The sequence below is a fragment of the Metarhizium robertsii genome, assembly GCF_000187425.2.
Source record: "Metarhizium robertsii ARSEF 23 chromosome Unknown MAA_Scf_2, whole genome shotgun sequence".
NCBI lineage: Eukaryota > Fungi > Ascomycota > Sordariomycetes > Hypocreales > Clavicipitaceae > Metarhizium > Metarhizium robertsii.
Genome location: NW_011942160.1, coordinates 3,760,174 through 3,784,250, shown reverse-complemented (window position 1 = coordinate 3,784,250; position 24,077 = coordinate 3,760,174). Strand labels below are relative to the sequence as shown.

Below are 24,077 nucleotides of genomic sequence, written 5' to 3'. Positions count from 1 at the left end.
AGAAATGGGTATAGAATTAGAAGTTCATCTCAGATAGAAACGCATACATATTTTAATTAGTCGCAGGAAGGCTGGTGCTAGGATGAAGGCGCCACTGAAATGACATTTTGAAAGGTTATTCTCAATGGCGGCTCAACATTTGTTATGTTGCAGCAGTAGACAGCTTTTCGCAACGAGCCAAGAAGTGATGGCTGGCTACCGATGTTCTTTCTTTGTTGATGATGCTTGACAAGAGTTGTACTATCCTCTGGAGAAGAATTCCTGTGCTCAGAGTGATAGCATGTAAAGAACTTGGAGCCCCTCAGCATCTTTACTGATACATGATCTTCTTGAAGATGCCAGAAACGCGAAGCGGATTCTTCATGTGGGTGAAGCCATTGGATTTGTATGCCAAGTCTTTTTTGCAGAAGGGTTGGGGACCTTCGGGTGCGTGTAACACAAACAGGGGGTCATGTGGCATATTTATGGCACATGCAGTAGTATTTAAAAAGCATATCGGGTCGAAGTTGAGAGCCAGTCATGATGGCTTGTGTCAAGTATCAAGTTATGCAAGTCATTTTCTTTCGAGAAACCAGACCCAAGTACTACCCAATTGCACGGTATTAGATTCTGCGTGTACGGAGTACAGTTCACGAGGCACCATTACAGCCAATGGGCCTTTAACTTGACACCCCCGACTGCAACCTCAAAATACTTCTTCCCGGATGAGTATGTATAACTGGACGTTAAGAAGATATTCTGGTTCATATGCACTGTCATGTCGTCGGAGCCAGCTGACATCAACTTTAGGTGGTGGCTTGAGACAGTGTGACTTGCTAGACTTCCAAGGTTGCTAGCCTTTCGGCAAGTCGTTCCAGTGGAACAGGCACCAAGCCCCACATGTGTAAAAGACGAGACGTCATTGGACAGTGCGCTCGCCATGCAGCGAGATGCCTCGTGCGTCTCAAGCTTTCACAAGTTCAATGTTCACACAGTACGGAGTGCCTAGGCCGGTACTTGCTTGGGCACTCTGCGCCAACACACAGCACCTGACGGCAGAGCCGCTGCAGGCACGTCCACACTTGGTGCAACCTCCAAGTGGCCTGCGGCAACTCTGACCTGCAGCTGAGGCCAATCAACCAGACTTCTCCACCACACATGTGCAAACTAATGAGCGACTGTGGATTACGACAGCGTGGACTTTCAATGCTGACAGGACCAGCATTTCGGCTCGGGCATCTCCAGACATCCAGACTCATCCAAGTGTTCAATGTTGCTTCCGACGCCCCCCTTCGCCCTGGAGGAGCCATTGGACCTTGCGAGCCGCCACCGACTCGTGCTGTCGCGTGAACAAAGCGACCAGACCCTTCGCATTGAGTGTTGAATTCCCCTGGGCTGCACCTCTGCCTGGCTACTAGACTGATCTAACCATCTTGTTCACCGGCTACTGCCCAGCTTGACCACACGGTCGACCTAAAGCTCCATAATATCCTCCATGTGGCGCTAGTAGCGAAACCGCTCCGGTTACATCTTCCACAATTCCAACTACATCTCGACCCGAGAATCCCTCCTCCGTTCCTGGCACAGGCCCCGCCACTCAGATCTTTGACAACATTTGCACCTCGACTGGCCAACGTGAAGGAGGAGGGAGTTCGTATCTAGACTCAGAGAGCCCTGTTGTACTGCTTCCTGGCGACGGGACCGACACATACGAGCTCGCCGACTACGGCGAGATCCAGGAAAGCAAAAAGGCACACACTGTCGAGAAACGAAGGCAGGAGAAGCGAGACCGAAAGCGCCAGTGGATTGAAACACAGGACGAGATGAAGTTCTCTCATAGCATCCAGTTCAACGCTGTTCCGGACTGGAGCAGCCACTACATTGCCTACAGCAATCTGAAGAAGCTGTGAGTAAATGTTGCAAAGTTTATCGATGTTCCCAGTCGTCTCCCACCCCTCTCATGACACAAACTCTCTGCTTACACCAAGTCTCTCCGTCATCTAGTATCTACCAGCTCGAGAAGAATGCCCACCAGTCACGAGCAGGCGGTGACTCAGAATCTCGGCCACTCATCTCCAGCGAAGAACCGACAGAGGTATTCAGCAGGGCGCTTGGCATCGAGCTCGAGAAAATATGTTCCTTTTACGTTGCCAAGGAAGGAGAGCTGTTGGATGAAGTCAACCAGCTGGTCCGAGACGTCATGGAGAGACCACCATTAGAGAGTCCTGACCTGCGGCGAATGTCACTTGGCGAGTACAACCGTCCTCATCTGCGACCATTAAGCTCTACTGGTCTTGCCTCAGACGACGACATGGACGACAGCGGAAGTGATGATGACGAGACGACTGGGCTGCACAAGCCGAAGAGTAATAGTGGTCGGCGGAGGACTATTGCCAACATTGGCCAGCATCAGGTTGATTTGGCCGCGTCCTCGGAATTTACCCGCTCTGTACGGAGGCACAGTACCGTCGAGGACTTTGGTGATCAGTCAGTCATGTTTGCTTCAGGCTTATTCTCGTCCAGCATCATGTTGAAGAAGCGCATCATCAGCCTCTATGTACAGCTGTGTGAGCTCAAGTCGTACGCCCAATTGAACAAGACTGGTTTCAGCAAGGTCCTGAAAAAATTCGACAAGATACTCGACAAGGAACTCAAGGGGCCATTTATGAGGGCCAACGTTGACACAGCGTACCCCTTCAAGAATGAAACCAAGAAAATCATCGAAGAGAATATTGAAAAGATGGAGGACGCTTACACTGAAGTTGTTACGGCTGGTGACCGAGAACTTGCTAAGAAGGACTTGCGGTCTCACCTGCGAGAACATGTCGTGTGGGAACGTAATACCGTGTGGAGAGACCTCATCGGTATTGAAAGGCGTGCCGAGGCGGCTAGATTTGGCCAATCTCTACTTGGCCAGGACCAGACCGCAGCACACAAGCGCCTTCAAGGTGACGATGAGGAGATCGCGGCAACGAAACAATTCAGGACGCCTCTTGGCCGCCTCTCACTGCCTACTTGGCTAACTGACTCCTCCATGCTCACTTTGCTGGGCTGCCTGGGTGCTTTTGCAGCACTCCTTGCCATTCCCATTATGGATAAGCCCGAGGAACAAAACTGCCTGGCCATGTTGGTCTTTGTCAGCTTGCTATGGGCAACCGAAGTAAGTTATGCGCCAAGGACACGAATGCTCAGATCGTCACTAACGTCCTGCCTACTAGACTATTCCACTGTTCGTGACATCGCTTCTCATCCCTTTCTTATCCGTTGTTCTCCAAGTCGTTTGCGACGAAAATGGATCCAAGCGCAAACGTCTGGGTGCTAAACAGGCTACGAACGCAATCTTTGCCGCTATGTGGAGTCCAGTCATCATGTTGCTTCTTGGTGGCTTCACACTTGCGGCTGCCCTCTCCAAGTGCAAGATAGATAAGCGTCTCGCAACACTCATCCTTAGCAAGGCCGGCACGCAGCCACGGACAGTACTGGTGGCAAATATGTTTGTTGCTGCCTTTGCGTCAATGCTGATTAGCAATGTCGCTGCCCCCGTTTTGTGCTATTCCATCATCGAGGTATGTCTGCAAATGCACATTTATAAAGGTCCTGGTTTGGGAATTCGACTAACCTGCGTCTCAGCCAATGTTGCGCACTCTACCGTCTGATTCAGAAATGTCCAAGGCCGTCATAATCGGAATCGCCCTTGCCTCCAACATTGGCGGCATGCTGTCACCAATTGCATCGCCGCAGAATGTAGTTGCTATGGGCATTATGAAGCCGGAGCCGACGTGGTTGCAGTGGTTCTTCATTGTCATCCCTGTTGGTGCCGTCTCCATTGTTTTTATATGGATGCTATTGCTTGTGACATTCCAGCCAGGCAGGGGAACCGCCATTGCGCCAATTCGGCCGGTCAAGGAACGCTTCACTGGCGTCCAGTGGTTTGTAAGCGTCGTCACCATTGTCACCATCGCTTTGTGGTGTGCAAGTCATCAGATGGATCATATTTTTGGCGATATGGGTGTAATTGCCATTATCCCCATTGTTCTTTTCTTCGGCATCGGAATCTTGACCAAGGAAGACTTCAACAACTTCCCCTGGACAATCATTATCCTGGCTGCAGGAGGCTTGTCCCTTGGCAAGGCTGTTCGATCATCCGGCTTACTCCATACCGTTGCAGAGCTTGTTTCCAAAAATGTCGAGGGCATGAGTTTGTATGGCGTACTCGTCGTCTTTGCCTCACTAATATTGGTGATTGCGACTTTCATCAGCCACACTGTGGCAGCACTGATCTTCTTGCCCCTGGTATTTGATGTCGGCATGTCGATGGATCAGCCTCATCCCAACCTATTGGTTATGGGTGGTGTATTGATGTGCAGTGCAGCCATGGGACTTCCCACCAGCGGCTTCCCCAATATGAGTAAGTTTTTGCAGTATCATCTGGCTGTTGACCACGCGCTAATATGACGCAGCTGCTATTATGAAGGAGGATGCCACAGGGCAGAGATACCTCCGAGTCAGGCATTTTATCAGCAGAGGCATTCCCAGCAGTATTATCACTCTCGCTGTTGTAATTACTCTTGGCTATGGCATTATGCAGGTTGCAGGATTGGATTAGAAAGCGTTATTGAGTACACTCTATATGAATACTTGAGGGTTCGGCTAGCCGCACATAGAATTGATAACGAGAATATATATTCAATATTGAGAAGACGGAAATTTTGAGCACGCTGTTTGATTACCAGTTGATACATGGTCATGTATACATTTTTCTTCGTCCGACATCGCTTAGGAGCCAACATCGACATTTGCACTGTGATATTGTGGAGACGGTGTGCCTTTGTGTACTGTGCGAGACCTCTCACTTCGCACTATACTTAGTGGCAAGCTGTATCTACATTGACGTCGTCGGCGAGTTGGGGCAACGACACCTGACATCCGGATCAAGACAACACGGCGTACACTGGAGTTTTGAGAGTCCCGGCACCGCCCTTCGTGCGCCCACCGTCGGTCCGAAATCTGCGAGCTCTTTGTTCACAGTCTAGACCTGGTAGCTGCAGGCGATGTTGAAGCTGTCGAAGCTCTGATGCACGTCATTGTATTATAGCTTGCTAAGCTTCGAGCTGGCTCGCCGGCGCCATGCTCTCCGCGTTTACAGCTCGCCCGGTTATCGAGCTCCGGCAGCGAGACAAGTCAAAGATCGAGACTATTCTAGCATATGGTACAATCTCACAATATTATAGGCGTCCGCATGGGCCAAGGATTATAGGGACAGTACAGGCTAATATCTGTTCCAGGCGACCGTATCCTCGTCGGGCTCAACAGTGGCGCTCTTCGCGTCTACAGGCTGAACGATCCTTCCTCGCACCAACAAGGCGAATCGCCATCGGCCGTCGACCAGGCAGCCTCGAATACAAGTCCCTCACAGAATGGAGGTCTACCAGTCTCACGGCCATCGGGCAAGCCGACTGACTTGCTCCGTGAAGTAGAGAAGTTCTCGGCACGCGCCATCGACCAGCTTGCAATCATCAAGGAAGCCAACATTATCATCTCCCTGTCGAATTACTACGTGTCGCTGCATGACTTGCAGAATTACGACCATATAGAAACCCTCAGCCGAACGAAAAATGCTTCGTGCTTTGCCGTGACATCAAATATTATCAAGGACAAAGACACGGGGATTCCGGAAATCATCAGCCGGTTGGCAGTGGCGGTGAAGCGAAGGCTCTTGTTGTGGAATTGGCATGAAAGTGAGCTTAGCGAGGATGTTGTGGAAATTGTCCTCTCCGAAGCGATTCGATCCATTACCTGGGCCAACGCGACAAAGCTAGTATGTGGAATGAATAGCGGTTATGTGGTGGTTGATGTTGTTACTCGGGAAATTGTCGATATTGTTAGCCCAGGTGCAGTTGGTATTAACGGCCAGGGGAGTCGATTCGGAGCCGTGAGTACAGCTGGTATGGGCTACGTGGGCTTGGGAGGGTATACCCCGAAGCCTCTGGCCACAAAACTTTCGGAAGGCCAGATACTACTGGCAAAGGATGTTAATACCATGTTCGTCGACGATAGTGGCAAGCCGCTTGAAAAGCGACAAATACCGTGGACATCAACACCCGAGACTATTGGATATTCGTATCCGTACATTTTGGCACTACAGCCTCCTGCCAAGGGCTCTTTGGAAGTTCGCAACCCGGATACATTATCATTGATGCAGACCGTATTCCTTCCTGGAGCTGCTCAACTTCATTTCCCTCCCTCAACAGTCAGTTTAGCCCACGCAGGTAAGGGATTCCACATCTCTAGCGATCGATGCGTGTGGAAAATGGATGCTACCGATTACGATTCCCAAGTTGCGGAACTCATCCAGAGTGGTAATTTCGACGAAGCGATTAGTGTTCTGAACATGCTGGAGGATGCACTGCTCAAGAACAAAGTTGACACCTTGCGAGAGGTGAAAATGCTCAAGGCGGAAATGCTGTTTAAAAAGAAAAAGTTTCGCCAGGCAATGGATCTGATGAATGAGGACGACGTCCACGCACCCCCAGAAAGAGTTTTGCGGTTGTTTCCTCCCAAGATATCTGGGAACTTGTCACAATGGGAAGAAAGTCGACATGACGATGATGCAGATGGGGATGCAGCCAAGACCACTAATGGCGAAAGACCAGGCAGTCGCGAGGGCACTGGGGATTCTGCTGCGGCAGCAAATGTTGGGGGCTTTGCAAAGTTATTCTTGAGCGGTCATAAGAAGGCTGCTGCATCAGATGCAGTGTCAGTTCCCTCTAAGAAGGACGGAGCTGATGTGGAGGATACACACAGCGTCAAGGATGTACACGGCACTGAAGACAAGCCTCTTGAGGGTAAGGACCTCAAGAATGCTGTCTTGGAACTTAACAGCTACTTGGCTGGTACCCGGGCCAGGCTTCAACGATACATCGACCCAATTACAGGAAAGTTAAAAGACCAAGAAGATAAGAAACGGTCTATTGAGGAAGCGGCGGAGCGATTCCTGAGGACCACACAGACAGAATCAGAAAAAAAACTGGAAGAGGAACTCCGGAATACGTTCCGCTTGGTCGACACGACCCTTTTCAGAGCCTACATGTTCTCGCAACCTTCGTTGGCAGGCTCGCTGTTCCGAATACCGAATTTCTGCGACCCAGAGGTGGTGAACGAAGCATTGCTGGAGCACAATAGATATACCGAACTGATTGACTTCTTCTACGGCAAGAAACTGCACAAACAGGCTTTGGGTCTTCTCCATAGATTCGGGTCATCGATGAAGCCTGATGAAGCAGCACCGAGTTTGCATGGGCCGGATCGCACAATTCAGTATCTGAAAAACCTGCCACCCTCTGAGATGGATCTCATTGTTGAACATGCTGGGTGGGCACTTAAGAGCAACCCGACGTATGGCATGGAAATCTTCACTGGAGATACAGAAAATGCGGAAACATTACCTCGCGACAGAGTAATGGTATTTCTTCGAACTGTTGATGCTCAGCTCGAGAGGCAGTATCTAGAGCACATCATCAATGAGTTGGACGACACAACGCACGACTTCCATAACCGCTTGGTGGAGCTATATGTTAAGTCTCTTGGGGGGATGAAGAGAGGTGAGGAATGGGATGAGACTATGACCAAGTTTGTGGCATTCCTTCGTGACTCTCGACAGGTATACAGCCTGACAAAGGCGCTGGGAATGATACCCAAAGATGGTAAGAAACAAACAGATTGTGCTGGTGTTGACATTGCCGAACTAGGGTGATCACTAACAATGGACAGATCCGTCATTTTATGAGGCGCAGGCCGTTATTCTGAGCAACATGGGTCAGCACAGGAAATCATTGGAGATATATGTGTTCAAGATGAGAGACTATGCAAAGGCAGAAGAGTATGTATAGCCATTTGAAGTGGAGAAGGATTCCAGTCTCCTAACCTGTACAGGTATTGCAACCGAGTGTATAAGTCACAAGATACGACACAATCATCCCCCCTCAACTCCAAGGATAACGCATCGATTGACACAGATGACTCCACACAGTCGATCTACCACATACTATTATCTTTGTATCTCAAGCCGCCGTCACCGCACGCAGTGCAACTGGAGCCGGCTTTGGATCTTCTATCAAAACACGGTTCTCGATTACCAGCCACATCGACTCTAAGCCTGATCCCCGATGATCTTCCCGTCAACTCCCTGGAATCCTACTTCCGCGGGCGCATACGGTCTGCGAACAGCCTGGTCAACGAGTCTCGGATTGTTGCTGGCCTGCGAAAAGCTGAACAGATTGCTATTGCTGCACGCCTGAATATCGGCGACAGTGAAATCAATGGCCAGGGTGGGCGAAACCGGCATGTTACCATCACAGATGAGCGTCATTGTTTCGTTTGCCACAAGAAACTGGGTGGAGGGATGCGATTCGGCGGAAGTGTCGTGGCCGTCTTGCCCGATAATACCGTGGTGCACTATGGCTGTTTGAATAGGGCGTTGGGTCAAAAAAAAGCCGATGGTTGACGAAGTGCAAACTGGGCTAGAGATCCGTCGCAACCCACACTCGGAGGCCACCTTTTTCGACCAAGTGGCGGGTTATGCGTAGCGACAAGGTGCTATTGTAGGAGCATTTGCATTGCGTGGTCATGATATCTGGTCCGTTGGTTTTTCTAGGGATACCCTGGGTCGCGACTTGTACTCTTTGTAGTCTTTTTTTTTATCCTTTTTTTTTCTCGGTAGAAGGTTGTCGACAATAGCATTCTTGCGCACTCAGTCCTCCTCTTCCTGAACTTCCTCGCCATAGTTTTCTTCCTCCTTGTCCTCGTCAGCACCAAGCCTGGCGGCGATGGTTGCACCGGAAGCTGCCTCACGAGCCTTGTCTTCTTCCATTCGCGCCGTCAACTCCTTGTTGATTTGTTCTTGTGTATTGGTGACTGCCTTGCGGAGAGCCTCGAGGAAGTGTGTTTTGTCTTGTACAGAGGTAGATGGCGGGGTAGGAATGTTCTCGGCGATGGTGAAGTGCTCGTTTTCCGGCGACTTGTATGACGCCGTGAGGCTGGTGGTGTCTTTGCTCTGCAATGCCATGATTTTGGGAATAAACAGTACGACCGTGACACTCGCCGGATATGTCTTGTTTGTGGGTGGTATGTGACGACGATTCCGCAGACTTGGTGGTGCGAGCGGGTTGCACCGTGGAAGTGGGATGTTTTATTTTTTTTTACTTTTGATTTTTATTTGTTTTTTTCCGAGGTGGGCCAGCACGGCAATGGTTCACTGCAATACTCCGTACTTGCGTTGTTGTATGATGCTCTAGTGCGCGGGGTTGCAGTAAGCTGCCGGGGTCCAGACTTCAGAGCGTCCTCTGGCGTCAATCCTGGCCTGCAACTCCACGGCCGATGCCTATCTCGATCCATCGTTTATCGAACTTGGCCGTACTCCTCACCCCCGTCCCTTGTGTTTCCTCCTCCTCTTCATTGACACCCACCATCCAAAACCTACCAATCCAACACCTACGACGCACATCTCAATACAACTCGACAGACAGATACTCTCTCAGTTTATTACCCTCGCAGCCGCCCTCTCCTCTGTTGATTCGTCCACGTCGGCCAAGCCAATCGGGCTGCCTCTTTGGTGCCTTGCGACATCACGCCCACCTTCTTATTGCAGGCCGATCCAAGACTTTGACGCATTATTGCTTCTGCCATGGACGTTTTGCTCTGAGTCAAAATGTAACAGACCCACCCCACGCCTCACCCAACACGACCGCGACAATGCAGCCAGGACAACCACCACCACCTCCTCCTCCACCAACATCAGGGCGACCTCAGACCCGGGCTCCCGGCAGCTTCTCACCTCTGCCGGGAGCCACGAGCCCTCCCGTCGACCCAATACGACAGCAGCCGTCGGCGCCGACTAGGCCACCGCCCCTGCGCATTGATTCCTCGGGGAGTGATGACAGTCTCGAAGCACCTTCCATGCCCATAGCCGCATCGCGACAACGACCCGACTCGCCAGCGACGCCTATATATGCCCAGTTTGCCACGGCGCATGCAAACGCGAGCAGCTCCAACGTACATCAGAACTTCTCCCGGCCAGGAGGAGGCCCAAGTCGTCCGGCGGCTGTAGGACTGTCGTCGCCCGTGCTGAAAGGCCACTCAAGGAAGCACTCGGCCACACAGGGTTATTTTGATTCCACCCTCCCTTCTACCGCTACCTCCAACCTCTCTCACGTTAGCATGAGCGCCGCGGCAGGTCAGGCGGCGGCGGCGGCAGCGGCAGCGGCAACGTCGACCGGATCGCTATCAGCTAGCCAGATTGCCGCCCAGGCCGCGGTTATGTCGCATCAAAACACCTCTCATGTTCGCCAGCGGTCACAGACTGTGCCGTTTCCCGGTGAAGGCGCAGATGGTGTGCGGCGTGGCAGCGGATCCAAGGTGCCGCTTAGTCCGCCTATTTTGAGTCTCACCGAGGCGAGTGCACCTCGAGATTCTGCTTTCGTTGCGCACGGCGGCCAGCATTACGATAAAGCTGCTGGGTCTCACTCGTCAGCCGCTACAGCGGCCGCAAATGTTGTATTTCCACGGTCCGGACACAACTCTCCACGAGAAAAGTCGATTTCTCCGCAGCCTTTCCCGCCCTTCCCGCCTGTCCCACCACTCCCCGCTACCATTCCTGAGAAATCAAAGGCAGAGAAATCAAAGCACAAGCTGTTTTCAAGGCCAGGGAAGAGTAGCAGCAGCAAAGGTGAGGCCAAGGACAAGAATCTTCAAAGCCCTGGCAAGATAGGGAGCGCCTTGTCTGCATTGCAACGAGGCAACTTCAGCACCAGCAGCCTTGTAGACCCGCCTACCCAATCGCTGTATAGCCTTAACAACTCATCCTCTGCTACCATCAGACCCATCGAGGTATTCTCGGAAGAAAAGGTCAAGGAAAAAGAGAAGAAACACCACCATTTTCTATCTCGCCAAAAGCAAAAACTAAAGGACGAATACCACTTGCCTCTATCTTCAGCTTCAAGTAACTCTAAACCGACAGATCCAAATGCACCCAGCAGCCTGTACAATTTCAACGTTCCTGCCAGCCCAGGACCAGGCACTTCAACATTTTCGAAAGGAAAGAAGGACAAGAAACTTGGCGAGAAGTCGGACGGTCGATTAGACAGCGAATCGACCTTCAACTTGGCCGGTGATTGGTCTACATCATCAGGATTGCCTCCTTTATCACAGCAGTCAACCTTGTACGATGTGGCAGAGCCTGGGAAGGCCGTTAGCCAGAATAATCTGGCTCTTGACGAAGCCTGGCCCTACTTGAAATCAAAGCTGCTTGTCGTTTTTGAGGGCGAAGATCTTCGTCTCCCCGTTGAGGACTTCAACCGGGTGGTTCAGACACATATCCAGTGGTGTATTCACAAAAGATCGCCTAGTTCCATGGTGGACGACTTGCGAGATTTATTGACAACAGGGTTTTCAATACTAGACAGGACCCTGCGCTTGACACCCGAAGACCAGTTCATCCCGACAGTGGTGGAACTCTGGATGTTCACATTCACATCCATCTTGCCGTACATGCAGTCAGTCTTCCTACCTCTGGACCTGGAGGTCTCTGGCTGCGGGGTCATCATGACGCCTGAGCAAGCTCGAGACTTTTGGGGTGGTGTCGTTGCATCTCCGTCATCTTCGAATAAACCCGCAGGCGATGCGCCGGCTGCAGCTGTGCTGGATGTAAGAAGACTCGTTCTTACAGCGTACCGTGACATTGTTGTTCTCCCTCGATATGACACTCTCAAGACCATATTCTCTCGCCTGTCCCTCGAATTTCTGCCGTCATCGTTTGCGCACATGGCGTTGGCTTCTCCGCCTCTGGAAAGAATGCTATCGACATCGCCGGCCGAGTCGCAATCCTTCATAATTCGCCCCGGGACAGCCACTTCGGTGGATCCTTTGGTTGGTAGTTTCAACTCTACAAGCACCACTTTGCTCGGCGAGGGTTCAGAGCGAGGAAGAAGTCGTGCGGTCAGCAACGTCAGTTTTGGCAGTCACGGCAGCGACAGCGCTGGTGCCATTCGCCCCTTTACCCCGTCCGGCTTGCCTGCACTTAGCAGTGTTCGAGAGCAGAACGTGGAAGACTCGAAGCAACTGACGGACATGGTGGGCCGGATGTTGCAGTGCATGAGCGTCTTGTCTAGTATTGGCGGGGACGATGCCGACGACGAGGGGAGCAAGAAGATTGAGGAGCTGTGTAAAATGCTCAAGCTGAATTGGTTGGGCAGAGGGAGAACAGGGAGAAACCGTAGAGGTATTGTGGGCGGTAGGGTACGACGTGATGAAGGAAGGGAAGAATTACGGGTTGCTTGAACGGGTACCGAGGGACGGGGATCATGACATGATGACATGCAAGGCTAGACAGGGCGACAGGGAACAACGGAGTTGCGTGCAGGATTGTTCGCTCTCAGATGCCATCAAGGTATTGGTATTGGCGAAACAATGGAGTCGGCGTTGGGTAGTCGTGGACTTTACAAGAACACAAAATGGAACGAAAATAACGAGGCAAACAGTTGGCAGCAGAGAAAAGTCAAACATTATATTGACTAGATAAAGTGTTACTATTACGAGTGTGGAATTCAAGTACAGGCACCAGTATGGGTGTCCAAAATGGGGATGTAGGCCTGTTTTCTTATCGTTAGCTAGATGCTCATTGGGCATGGTAGTGAACAACAGTAATGAGTAACGATGGAGTTCAGACATCCAAGGAAGATCATTAACCCTCATCCGTCCCAAAATAGGCTCAATGGGACTCGAGTGGAAACTGCGAATGAAATGGAAAGTTTCATCATGAAAAAAACGTTACAGTGTATTACTAAAAGGGGTCGTACTCACACGTTTCAGAGAATTGTCAATCTGGGGAAGCTATCAACTCGACCTGGGAACGGGGAAGAGGCATCTGATTACACACATTAGCGACGCGTCCAAACGAACTGTACGAAGAGTTAATGTGAAACAGTGATAGTCAGACAGGAAATACTGGCAAGTAACAGGCCTTGGGCCCGAACAGACTAAACTTCTTCATGGTCGAATCGGTTGGGAAAAGAAGACGTTTCAAACAGTGTCATCATCCAAGGGATGTTGCGGGCAGTGGCGGATAAATGCAGGAGTGAGAGAGAGCTTACTGACCTAGGCATATGAGGCTGAGCGCATGTCTTGTTAGCATTGCTGAATGGTGTTTGCAAGCTCCCACACCCAATTGTTCCAAAGCCCAGCTTGTGAATTCTTGCACGGAAAACCCGCCAGCGACAGCTCAACTTAAAGCTTGTTATTTTCCATCTTCGAGTTGGACTGCACCCAGTTCTCAAAAGCGATGAAATTGCTTGTGATCGACGCGCATGCAGAAGGCAGAAGCTGTGTTTGTTGCAAATGGAAGGAGAGAGCGTGGAAAGGAAATTTTCAGATTCGCATCGCGTCGCGGAAGAAGATATTGGATAACAGTGCTAGCAAATTTTTAACACTGCTACGCACTGTACGCCAGCACGTGATATTGAGACCACTCGGAGGTTGAACTTTAGCGGCGGCACCCAAAAATAGTGGCGCTGGGTATACTCGGTACATAGATATCATGCGACAAGCAGGTCTGCAGTTCTGTGCAAGCAGGAGAAAAATAGAGAGGTGCAAAAAACAAGTGAAGACTGTCCCAAAATCTCACGTTTGATTCTGCGAACTGCGCATACTTTTTTTTTGCTAGCCGAGCCTTTTTTTTTGCCTCAGCTACTGCGGCCTTGGTGTGTGCCAACTTGCAGCGATCAAGGCCACGGACTTTGATATATGCATAGACTGCTTTGTGCGATATTTGCTTTCGGCCTAGTCCGGTTTGACATGGCCTGCCCGGCCAATCGCCTTGGCAGACAGAAACAATGCGCATGTAACTCTTGCAGTTCCATACTGAGTGGTTGGAATTATTTTTACAGCCCTCGATCCGGAACCCCTGATAGTTGCATGTCTCCACTTGTGGGTGGGGTCACCCCTTCGGTGCTGCACCTCCCCTTCCCACTCCCATGTTCGCACGTACGACTGTGGGAAGATGGCACGCCCGTCTCGGTGCCCGTCTCTGCTGCTCTCGTTGGCTTGCTCCATGTCGCCCATTAGTTATCAACAACCAGTCCGAGTTTGCCTCTCTTAGCTTGTTCTGACCGTGTGAGTTGAGAGGTTGCGACCAGTTGACCCCCGACATTGTTGGTCCCTCATCACACTTGCACACATTCCAACACCATTTTTGCATCATCCCGCGCCATCGCCCAACCCCAAAAAGCTGCGAGCCAACAAGGGCGGGAAATCGTACGTTGTACCCAGCGGCTCCTGTCAAGCGCTCTGCACCGCCGTCGTCGGGGCTTGGCTGACGCTGAAGCGGCCGAAGCGCAGCGCGCGAAACAAACGACCAGTTGACCAGAGGCGGCCAGCGGCCAGGCCACAGCCATTTGGTAGCAGAGGCTGCCGCGCCCCATATTATTGACCAGACCAGTGCTGCTTGGGCCCATCTTTCGCCTCTCTCTCTCACTCTCTCTGCGAAAGCTCTTTCGGGACGTCGAGAGAAGCCAGAACGACGATCCCCGTCCTGCGTCCTGCGTCCTGCGTTGCGTCCCGACCTCGACCCTTCTTCGCCCTCGTCCGCCCCGGCGCCCAGAAGACGTGTCGCTCATCGCCGCTGCATCCTCTCTGCCCATCCATTGCCTCGCCGACCTGGCAGACGCCTCTGTCCAGTGCAGACCTCAGCGGTGCCAGGCCCTCGCGTCAGAGCCGAGCCTCTCGTCTCCGAGCCTGTTTCCCGCGCTGGTGTTTGGTGTTTGGTGTCTGTCGTCTTGTGTCCCCTGTCAGCGTTGTGTGTATCACTGCGCGCTGCCCTGCGTCAACGTTTGGGCCCTTTCGACTCCGCATCGATCCAGCTTCCATCATTCTCGCACTTGATTCATTCTCCTCTTGCTCGGATTCTGTCTCGCCGACGCCGTCTGCTCGCCATCTTGCCTGTCTCCCGCCGGGCCATCCCCATCTCCGCTGTCAATCCGCGTCGCGATACCTGCCTGCAGACACCGGTCTTGGTCCATCGCCCACTTCGACATCAACCTCCCCAAGCCGACGCCTGACGTATGTGCATGCGATAGTGCACCGAAGTCGCCCGTCGATATCCACGCCGTGGGTAGCCGGCTTTATATAGCAAGGAGATGATGGCAACTAGCATGGGCCCAAACTTCACAGGGCATCCCGCTGCGATGGGACATCCTGGTGTCGCCGGTCACCCCATGGGACCTGGCATGCCTCCCAACTCTGCACAAGGTGCACCGGGTGGTGGAATGCCTCAGCAGTTCGCCGGGGCTCACATGGCCGTAGGCCCAGGAGGACAAGTAAACCCTGCCTTGATGGGTGCCATGCCACAAGGTGCCAATCCTCATGCTCATGCAATACAGCACTTGACTCCCGCTCAACAGCAAATGTTCCACCAGCAGCAGCAACAGCAGCTGCAGAATCAATGTAAGTCGAGTCCGTCCCCTATATCCCCTGGAACTGTTCCAATGGTCTGACTCTGCCATTTTTGTGCCTCTAGTCAACAACCCCAGCGCGATGGCTGCTATGCGCCAGCAACAAATTCTCCAACATCAGCAGCAACAGGCGAGGCAGGCATTCATGGCCCAGCAGGCTATTCAAGGCAACATGCCGGTTGGCGTCAACGGGATGCCCATGGGGATGCAACTAGGCCAACTCAATCCGCAACAGCTTCAACAGCTTCGGCAATCCGGAAGAATGGGACCTGTAGGGGAACTGCCATCATACTTTATTGACGTGTTAGCACGGTTAGACTAACTCTCTTGCTGTAGGGTCAGCATCCCCAAGCCCAAGCCCTCATGGCTCATCACATGGCGCTTCAGCAGCAGCAGCAGCAGCAGCAGCAACAGCAACAGCAACAACAGCAACAGCAGCAGCAGCAGCAGCAACAACAACAACAGCAGCAACAACAACAACAGCAGCAACAGCAAGCCGCCCAGAGCCAGCAAATGCCTGGAAATGCAGGGCAACCAATGGGAATGAATGCTCAGGGCTTAGCCAATGTACAACAACAGCAACAAGCTCAAATGGGTGCTGCTGGACAGAACCAGATGGGCCAGCCGCAACAAACCGGGCAACCAGGTCAAGGACAACCGCAACCACAACAGCAGCAGCAGCAGCCGCAACCTCAACCTCAACCTCAACCTCAGTCTCAACCTCCGCAGCCACAACCACAACAGTCTAGCCAACCACAATCCCAACATACACCACAGCAAGGCTCCCAAGCTGGCACTCCGGCACCCAGTGGCCAACACACGCCAGCTCAGACGCCAGCGCCGCCTACACCATCACAACCGACTCCGCAACAGCTACAAAACCCGCAGCAGCAGCAGCAGCAACCACAAAATCAGTCTCAACAGCCTGGCCAACCACAACCTCAGCAGGGTGCTGGTCCAGCGCAGCCACAGATGAATGCTGCCACGGCAGCCGCTGCGCAACACATGGCTTTATCGAACAACCTTTTCCATCAGCAGCAGCGAAGAGAGAATCTGAAGGGCCAGTGCTTATTGAAGTTGATGCAGTTCTCTGAACATTTGAGCGGGTTTCCTGTAAGTCGGGCACGCACCATAATGATCGCTATCTCGTATCCAATATCAACGGGGAACTAATGATGACAGCAGGGACCCAGGGCAAAGGACGACCTGACGTACTGGAATGGCTTTGTTTCAAGATTCTTCTCCAATAATGGCGTCCTTCGTCATTCAGTATTGATAAATGACGCCGATGAATCAACCGACAAGCAGTATGAGATAGCTTTTCCGGCCATTGCCCGATACTTTCACACGCATTTTAGCAGCGGCGTCAGGAGCATGCAGTTGATCATGGACAAGGGGCTCACCGATCGCCCTTTACCTGGCGACGGTCACTGTATCGAGAACCAAAGAGCTAGCCTGGTCTACTGGTTTGAAGCCGGTTCACATGTAAGTCATTGTGCTGCAAGACTAGATCCGAGGATGTACAACTAAGTGAGGACAGCTTGTCGCTACCGGTACACTCCGGGTACAATTCGACAATGAGCAACGCATTGAACTTTTTGAGTTTGTGACCACTGGACATGAGGAATACATCTCAAGAAAGCAGGTCATAGAAGCCGCCAAACCCGCTCACATGTGGATCAAAGATTGGCACAAGGTCAACTCTCAGGATGGCAAAACTTCTCCAGAGATGTCGAAGAAGAGCAAGGCGAAGCAGCTCAAGTCACCTCAGACCCAGCCACCCGAAGTCCTTGTGGATCTCCCTGACTCTGCTGTCAACAGCAAAGGTGTAACTGAGGCGGTACATCAGTTCCTCGAGGTAAGTCACGTACCATGATGCCATTCTTCTAGGCCCTTAGTCCTGATGGCTAATCTGAGAATGTGTAAAGATTGTCGAAGTCATGGGTCAAATGAACCCGCTCTTTGGATTCTGCCAGGGAAACCCCGGTGTTGGTCCCTATGCTGCACTAGAGCAGTACGTTGGAACCTACATCAATGGAAATGCTCAGGCGGTCAATGGTCAGCCGATACCCCAAGGCGGTCCTAGAACACCTAGCTTTGGCCAATTCCCTATGGGAGCAAGCCCAGCAGCAGCACACATGAATCTCCCTGGATCACCACATATTGGCAGCCCAGCTACTGGACAAATGCAAGCTCCAGGGATGCAGCTGCAACCTAGTCAGCAAGGAACCAGCTCAAGTGGACCGAGCGCCAATACCTCACCAGCGTCTAACAAACGCAGACGCCCATCCGGTGTTAAAACCGAAGACGACGGCTCTGGAGGGGTAACAACAAGTGGTGCACAGGTCAACGGCGTAGGCAGAGGGAAACCGCCTACTCCTCGGATGCCGAAGCGCGTTAAGGGAAATCCTTCATAAGATTTACCCCGTGTTGACTTTGACAGCTTGCTGGAAGGTCACGCATATACTTCATGCTCTTTTACGTTTTCATGCAGCATGGTGGCGTCTGTTTCGGTGCTCGGTTGATTCTTGGCCGGCAAATTTGTTTACAGGTTTAGGAGAGTCGATGGGATAAGACCAGCATACACTTGCTTTTTTGATTTGATTTGATTTTTCCTGATTTCAAATCCCCTGCAGTTTTTTTTAGTTTTTTCTAGTGTCTGGGGCCAGGCGTTTGTCTTTCCAACCTCGAGACGATCAGCGCCATTGTCCACGTAGCTTGCTCGACTGATACCCAGCGAGAAGTAGTGCTATGTAGCACACGCAGCTTTTGTCGAGTCCAAGTTTTACGAAGCAGGGAAGGGAAGCATGTGTGTAGTAGTGGCCACATGACATGATGAGTGTTGGATCTGGGTTGTTTCTATTATATTTCAATGTCGCGAGTTGTTTCGTTGGAATTTGGTGTCTGGTGTTTGGCAGACTTGTACAGAGGATTCAGTCACCAACAGAGAGAACGGGGTGACACTCGACGAAGACGAAAAAAGGCGGCTGCGCATTTGGTCTAAACAAAGGTCGCCTGTATGGAGAGAGCGGGGGGGCTAATCGGGGTAATGGAGTCGTTGTTGCAATTCATTCTGTACGATATAAAACCACTTCAGCCAGGTAGCTCATGAAGGGCATGAGCTTGGTGCTATTCGGTTTCTAGCCATTATTCCTGTGCTTATAATCATAAACTATGTTTTGGCATACACTTCAGCTCATATTCCCCAGTGGCCGCAACGTAGCCCTCAAGGCCGGGCTGTTCATATATAGTATCTAGACATCTGCGTTCAGCAACGGCGCGGCGTCACCGTCTCCGACATGGCCACCACTCGAGCTCGAGGGAGCACTCGGCCCTGCTCCAGGCTCGTCGTCCATACACACGGTCAAGAAGACGCCCTGCCCGCCAGCCAGGCTCGTCTGCAAAACACCCTTCCGCTCCGCGTCTGCGGCATCCTCGTCGGCCCCCGCGTCCCTCTGCAGCTCCAAGACGCGCACCACGTCGTCGTTCAGGACCGGCCCAAGCTCAGCGGCAATCACCGGTGCCGCCGACCCCGGCGCCGCGACGACGATCCTGGCGTGCCGCCACCCCTGCGCCAGGTTCTGAAGCTCCGCCAGGCGGGCAATGTCGTCCCTCAGCCGCGATCCCGTCGGTACCCCGGGGTACGTCGCGTCCGCCGCGCGGCACCACAGGCTGCGCGGGGCTTCACGCCCCGGCCCGTGGCCGTAGAAGATAATTCTGACGCGTAAACCGGGGCGCTGGCTCTCAGGCAGGGCGGCGGCGGCACTTACCATGGGTGGTGCGGTGTATACCTGGATGACGGGCGGCGTCGCGTACACCACGGCCGGGGCCGGCACCGGCTGCACCACCGTCGTGTAGTACGCGGGTACGACTGCGGGAGCTGGCGCCCAGACGACCGGTTGGACGCACGTTGTCGGCTGGACGGCGAAGACGGGGGGCTGGAAATAGAACGACATTCTTGTTTTTCTGAAGATGGTGCTAGGTAAATAATGGTTGAGTTGGAGAAAGGTCGCGGTGGCAGCTGGGCAAGGCGAACAGATGTAAACGGTGAAAAGTGTGCACAAATCTTGTCATGTTTTGGTCAAGAAATGTTTACCGTATATATATGTGTGTATGTGTGTATGAATGTGTGTGTATGAGAGAGAGCGAGAGGGTGTGCGCAATACAACTCGATTGCCGTGATACACTATCGGCTTTCATAGACTCATCATCACCCTCGCCCGACGTTGCAAACGCATCACTGAAAAGAAAACTGCGGCCTCGCAAATATCTCTACAGCGGCTGGGACACGAACCACTACTGATGCGCAGCGCACGCAAAGGGTTCTATAGAAGTACAAGAGCCAAACGATTTATTGAATGCCTACTCCGTAGTGTGAATAAATCCTTGCGCCGCTTCGACATGGTGGTATTATGCAATGTATACTCTGATACACCTCGCTCGCGATCCAGAGTCCAGACCAAGTAAACTAAATAAACACAAAATAAGTCGGTGGCATCAAGCCAAGTAAGTCCCTTGCCATGTCTTTCAAGACCCGCCGCCAGTTCATCTATTCATTTGTCAATGCCCAGACTAATACATTTCCTCGTCATCTGTCCTTTCAATACCAATCGTCATTGGAGTAGAGTAACATGTTCCGAGCCATGCCAAGTTTTGTTCATAAGTACCTTTCCATGTTTTATTATTGCCCATATCTAATCCCATTCGCATGGGATTGTGTTGTGTTATATTTCTGATCCTCCAAAAGATGCACGCTGGTCGCTTCAGTATGGACGAGGGAACAGTGTGATCCATCGCTAAAGACTCTCGGGGGTTGGGTTCTCGTGTTTTGCTGTGCTTCCCTTTCCGCGCCAGGTGCTCACAGCAGGTATATTTGCCTCATACCGGACCTCTTCAGTTCCATAAGCTCTTGGGGTCAGCTTAATCAGTGTATGCAGCGGCACATTCATCCACGGGCTCTTAGCCTGGTCCTTCTTCATGAAATACGCGTAAATGCATCGGAGGACAGCTTGGTGAGTGACGATGAGAATATCCTCACTTCTTTCCAGCTCCATGATTATTGGCTCCAGGCGAATGACAACATCACGGTAGGATTCCCCACCACGGTATCTGTAATTATACTTGTCTTCGTCACGCGCAGCAAAATCTTCTGGGAACCGGTCCTTTATTTCTTGGTAGGTCAGCCCATCACAAACACCCGAGTCCAATTCATCCAGAGCTTTCCACTGCAGCTGATTGTAGTGAAGTGGAAGAAAGCGCGCGGTAGCAATAGTTCGTTTTAGCGTTGATGTCCAAACCGTTAAAGGTCGATCGTCCTTGGAATATTTGTGAGACTGTGGCACAACACAATGGCTTAGAGTGATCATTCATTAAACGCTTACCCCGACAGATTCCCGCACCAACTCAGGAAGTTTCCTGGCATATTGCTCGCCCCGCGGTGACAATAAGGTATCCCCACCAATCCTTCCGTCCAGGTTATACATGGATTCGCCGTGCTAAAAAAAGGAAAAACAAACAGGAAAGTGTTAGTTGGACTCGGAAGAGGAAATCATGGGGCGGTTTGTTGTTTGGTCAACAGGGCCCACCTACCCGGGACAGCCAGACAGAACGAGGACGAATATGTAGATTCATGAGGTAGTAGACAATTCTACTCTGAAGATAGTCTTGAATGCGATTGATGATGACTTGCTTTCCGATATTCATGATTTTGAGGTACGTGTACTCGTCTTCGTCACCGTCCTGGTCAATGGTCTTATAAATCTTCTCATAATTGCTTATGCGATTGAGAAAGTCCTGTGCGGCAGCTTCGGGGTCTTGGCCGCGATAGTCCGGGCTGGTGGTTTTCACATCGCGAATGTTGGCCATGATGATTTCCTGGTCGTCACATTTACTTTCAACGAATAGAACTTCGATGCCGTGCTGGGTGCAAACATCGCTGACCCATTTTCGACGCTCCTTGGTAGAATTGGTAGCATCTAGTATCGCAACAACGCCGCCGGTGCGGAACCAAGCCAGCATGTCAGCTACGGCAGCTTCCGCGGCTGCACGGCGCTTCCGCTCACCCTCGGCGTTGTTGGTGTCAAAGAAGTCAGCGGTGGGTTGTGGCGCATCGTTGCGCCGATAATTGCCGACATTGAACGTCTGTGCCGGTATGGACAGCCATTGCAAGTACCGTTGAGCTGGGGGACCGAGTTAGCTGGCAGAATTGCATTGGAACCATGATTACCATCTTTATTCTGGGCACGCAAAGGACAGAGACAGAGGATGATCTCGGGGCCGAGTTTGAGATACATGGCACCCGGCCCGGCCATGAGGAAAGGCCCTGTTTGCATGCAACTTTAAAGCTTACCAATTTGTGCAATATAGCTTTTGCCCCGAGCTGGGAGTCCAACCATGACCACACATATTTTTGTGTCTTCAACCTGGACCCCAACACCATTGTCAGTTCTGGACGGCATGGTAACAGCGATTTAACATCAAATGTGGCGCCAGCGCACGACGGAGGTCAACGAAACGAATATCCAGGCATCCGGTAGTGGTGAAAACCGTCCAGCGCAACAAGCCCAGTTACGACGACGACAAGGGCGCCTTGCTGGGTGGGTTTGGCCTCGTCCTTGGTCTCGGCAAAGCTGGAATTCCGCAAGAGAAGGGAGTAAGGGGGTATGAAATGGAAAAAAAAAAAAAAAAAAGTGAAGGGGAAAGGCGAAAGGAGATGGAGGAGTGAGCGAGTTGAATTGTGTCGAGCCGGGTTGATCTTGGGGCGTGAAAGTCAAGGTCGGGACAGTCCCCGTTTTGTAACGACACGAGAGTGACGAAGTAAGTACGGAGCACCAGGTTGGTCAGTGATCGCGTGAGGCACTGAAATTTTCGAGGCTGCGGGGAGGGGCATTCGGGGCAATTCAGAGGCCAAGAGCGAGCCAGTCGAGTAGCTGGGTACCTGCCTAGGTGTGCCTAGGTACCTACGTGGTAGGTATAGAGAGCTGGGATCGAACTACTCGCCAGGCAAGAGCAGCTCAGGCGGAACGACATGCCGGGCACGGCAGCGCCCTGAAGCGCGGGGAAGGAGCGCCGAAGCGGTCGTGCGGCCAGGTAGGCGGTGGTACAACTGCCTAGGCAAAACTGCCCACTTGACCACTTGAGCGTGGCCAGTGGCCACAAAGTGCCCCCAGTGGCTGCCACTAGGAGCCGAGGGCCAAGGCGCAATCCACTTGAGCTGTGCGGCGCTGGCGGGGACCGTGGAGATGTGGCATCTGTATAGTAGTGGCCAAGGCGTCTGTCTGTCTGCCTCCCTCTGTGCCGTCGTTGAGATTCGCCATCATGCTACCCCGTACTCCGTAGATGTACGTACCCCAAATAGCGAGCCTTCCATTGTCGAGGCCGAATGTCCAAACCAGACACTTGTAGCAGCCACTGAGCACCGGAATGGCCGTTGCAGCCGAGACAGACAGCCAAGGCAAGTCTGGCCAGGCCTGGCTTGATGAGAGACGAACGAGGCCGAGAATAACCAGTCAAGCGACAAAGCCCCAAATGAGACTCGAGAACCTGCACACCTCTGTCCCCCAGGGAATCATGCATTCCTATCCGAAGTCTTCTCTTTCTTCCAAAAAAAAAAAAAAGAAAGAAAGAAGGAGGGTAATGCAAAATGCCATCTGGTGCCCGTCGCGCTCAACGGCCCATCCAGCGATGTGAACACCCCGACTATACGCAATTTTGTTCGAGTTGAGACATCTTGAGGTCCAGGAGGAAATAAGGGCCGGCACCCCACAGCCGATTTGCGTTCTTCCGCCTCGCTTTCCCTGTTTCTAGTGACGGACAGCACATTGGCCCTCGTACAAGAGCCGTTCCCTCTCGTCCTCACCCAGTAGATATTGTCGACTGAGCCGAGGGATACAATGGTGGTGTTTCTGGCCGCTTGGTGGGGTGGTTTGGTGGCGGGTAAAACATGGCACTCCAAACCTATGTCAGGCACCGCGAGTCGACCGACATACCGCAACACCTTCAGCTTTGCCTTCTCCACTCATGCTTGCTGTCAGCCCGAGTCGTCCCGGTACCCCATCATGACCCAAGCTGGGAAGCAAGATAGGGTATCTAAACAAGGACTTCTGCGGAATTCCAGGCGCATGGGATGTCGGTGAGGCCATGCTAATCCCTGGCTTGAAGTACACCTTCTTATACCTGCTGTTGAATGCAAAGAACCGGGTCAGACGTGACGTTGGTCTGGCCACGGAGCCGGGCCCTGTCGTCCGTTTGATCTAGCCGCCTCCCCCCGGTTGGCTAGGCGAAAAGGCTTCCCATTTGGCTGATTCTTGCTGCAGGAACCAGGCGAGGCCAACACCATCAATGTACACGAACCAACCAGGGGATCTGGCTCCGGGACTGTCCGACGGGTGTGATATGTACATATGTATGTACTCCGCCTTTGGCTTTGCTCCAGGTTCATCCCATTACCACTCAGCTCGGGAGAAACTCCCAGTCACCATCGTGTCAAACGCGCTTCGATTCAGGTCTCATGGCACATGTTCGGAATCGATGCTTGGATTGTTGACTGATAGGCGGTACCGTTTCGTTTTGCTAATACGAGCCGCTCAATTCTAGAGT

The 24,077-nt window shown here is 52.2% G+C and overlaps 7 protein-coding genes across 7 annotated transcripts; 4 read left to right on the top strand and 3 right to left on the bottom strand.

The window, feature by feature from the left end:
- Positions 1–1,149: 1,149 nt before the first annotated feature.
- On the top strand, positions 1,150–4,585 carry MAA_05339 (SPX domain protein; the record flags this gene model as incomplete). The annotated part of the gene is made up of 6 exons (XM_007823337.1): positions 1,150–1,325; positions 1,490–1,885; positions 1,984–3,139; positions 3,198–3,545; positions 3,610–4,387; positions 4,440–4,585. The coding sequence occupies 6 exons, from the start codon at positions 1,150–1,152 to the stop codon at positions 4,583–4,585; spliced, it is 3,000 nt and encodes a 999-aa protein (XP_007821528.1).
- Positions 4,586–5,106: 521 nt separating this feature from the next.
- MAA_05340 (vacuolar sorting protein 39 domain 1) lies at positions 5,107–8,482 on the top strand (the record flags this gene model as incomplete). Its single annotated transcript, XM_007823338.1, has 4 exons — positions 5,107–5,188; positions 5,265–7,682; positions 7,750–7,858; positions 7,912–8,482. 4 exons carry the CDS (start codon positions 5,107–5,109, stop codon positions 8,480–8,482), a joined length of 3,180 nt encoding a protein of 1,059 aa, XP_007821529.1.
- Positions 8,483–8,728: 246 nt separating this feature from the next.
- On the bottom strand, positions 8,729–9,043 carry MAA_05341 (EKC/KEOPS complex, subunit Gon7; the record flags this gene model as incomplete). Its single annotated transcript, XM_007823339.1, has 1 exon — positions 8,729–9,043. The coding sequence occupies one exon, from the start codon at positions 9,041–9,043 to the stop codon at positions 8,729–8,731; it is 315 nt and encodes a 104-aa protein (XP_007821530.1).
- Positions 9,044–9,729: 686 nt separating this feature from the next.
- On the top strand, positions 9,730–12,312 carry MAA_05342 (HbrB-like protein; the record flags this gene model as incomplete). Its single annotated transcript, XM_007823340.1, has 1 exon — positions 9,730–12,312. One exon carries the CDS (start codon positions 9,730–9,732, stop codon positions 12,310–12,312), a length of 2,583 nt encoding a protein of 860 aa, XP_007821531.1.
- A 2,867-nt stretch (positions 12,313–15,179) lies between these two features.
- On the top strand, positions 15,180–17,896 carry MAA_05343 (ptab; the record flags this gene model as incomplete). Its single annotated transcript, XM_007823341.1, has 6 exons — positions 15,180–15,471; positions 15,545–15,750; positions 15,816–16,592; positions 16,665–16,964; positions 17,020–17,337; positions 17,408–17,896. The coding sequence occupies 6 exons, from the start codon at positions 15,180–15,182 to the stop codon at positions 17,894–17,896; spliced, it is 2,382 nt and encodes a 793-aa protein (XP_007821532.1).
- An 837-nt stretch (positions 17,897–18,733) lies between these two features.
- Positions 18,734–19,435, bottom strand: MAA_05344 (uncharacterized protein; the record flags this gene model as incomplete). The annotated part of the gene is made up of 1 exon (XM_007823342.1): positions 18,734–19,435. One exon carries the CDS (start codon positions 19,433–19,435, stop codon positions 18,734–18,736), a length of 702 nt encoding a protein of 233 aa, XP_007821533.1.
- Positions 19,436–20,275: 840 nt separating this feature from the next.
- MAA_05345 (fructose-2,6-bisphosphatase) lies at positions 20,276–21,937 on the bottom strand (the record flags this gene model as incomplete). The annotated part of the gene is made up of 4 exons (XM_007823343.2): positions 20,276–20,794; positions 20,861–20,974; positions 21,069–21,658; positions 21,829–21,937. The coding sequence occupies 4 exons, from the start codon at positions 21,935–21,937 to the stop codon at positions 20,276–20,278; spliced, it is 1,332 nt and encodes a 443-aa protein (XP_007821534.2).
- Between the last annotated feature and the right edge of the window lie 2,140 nt (positions 21,938–24,077).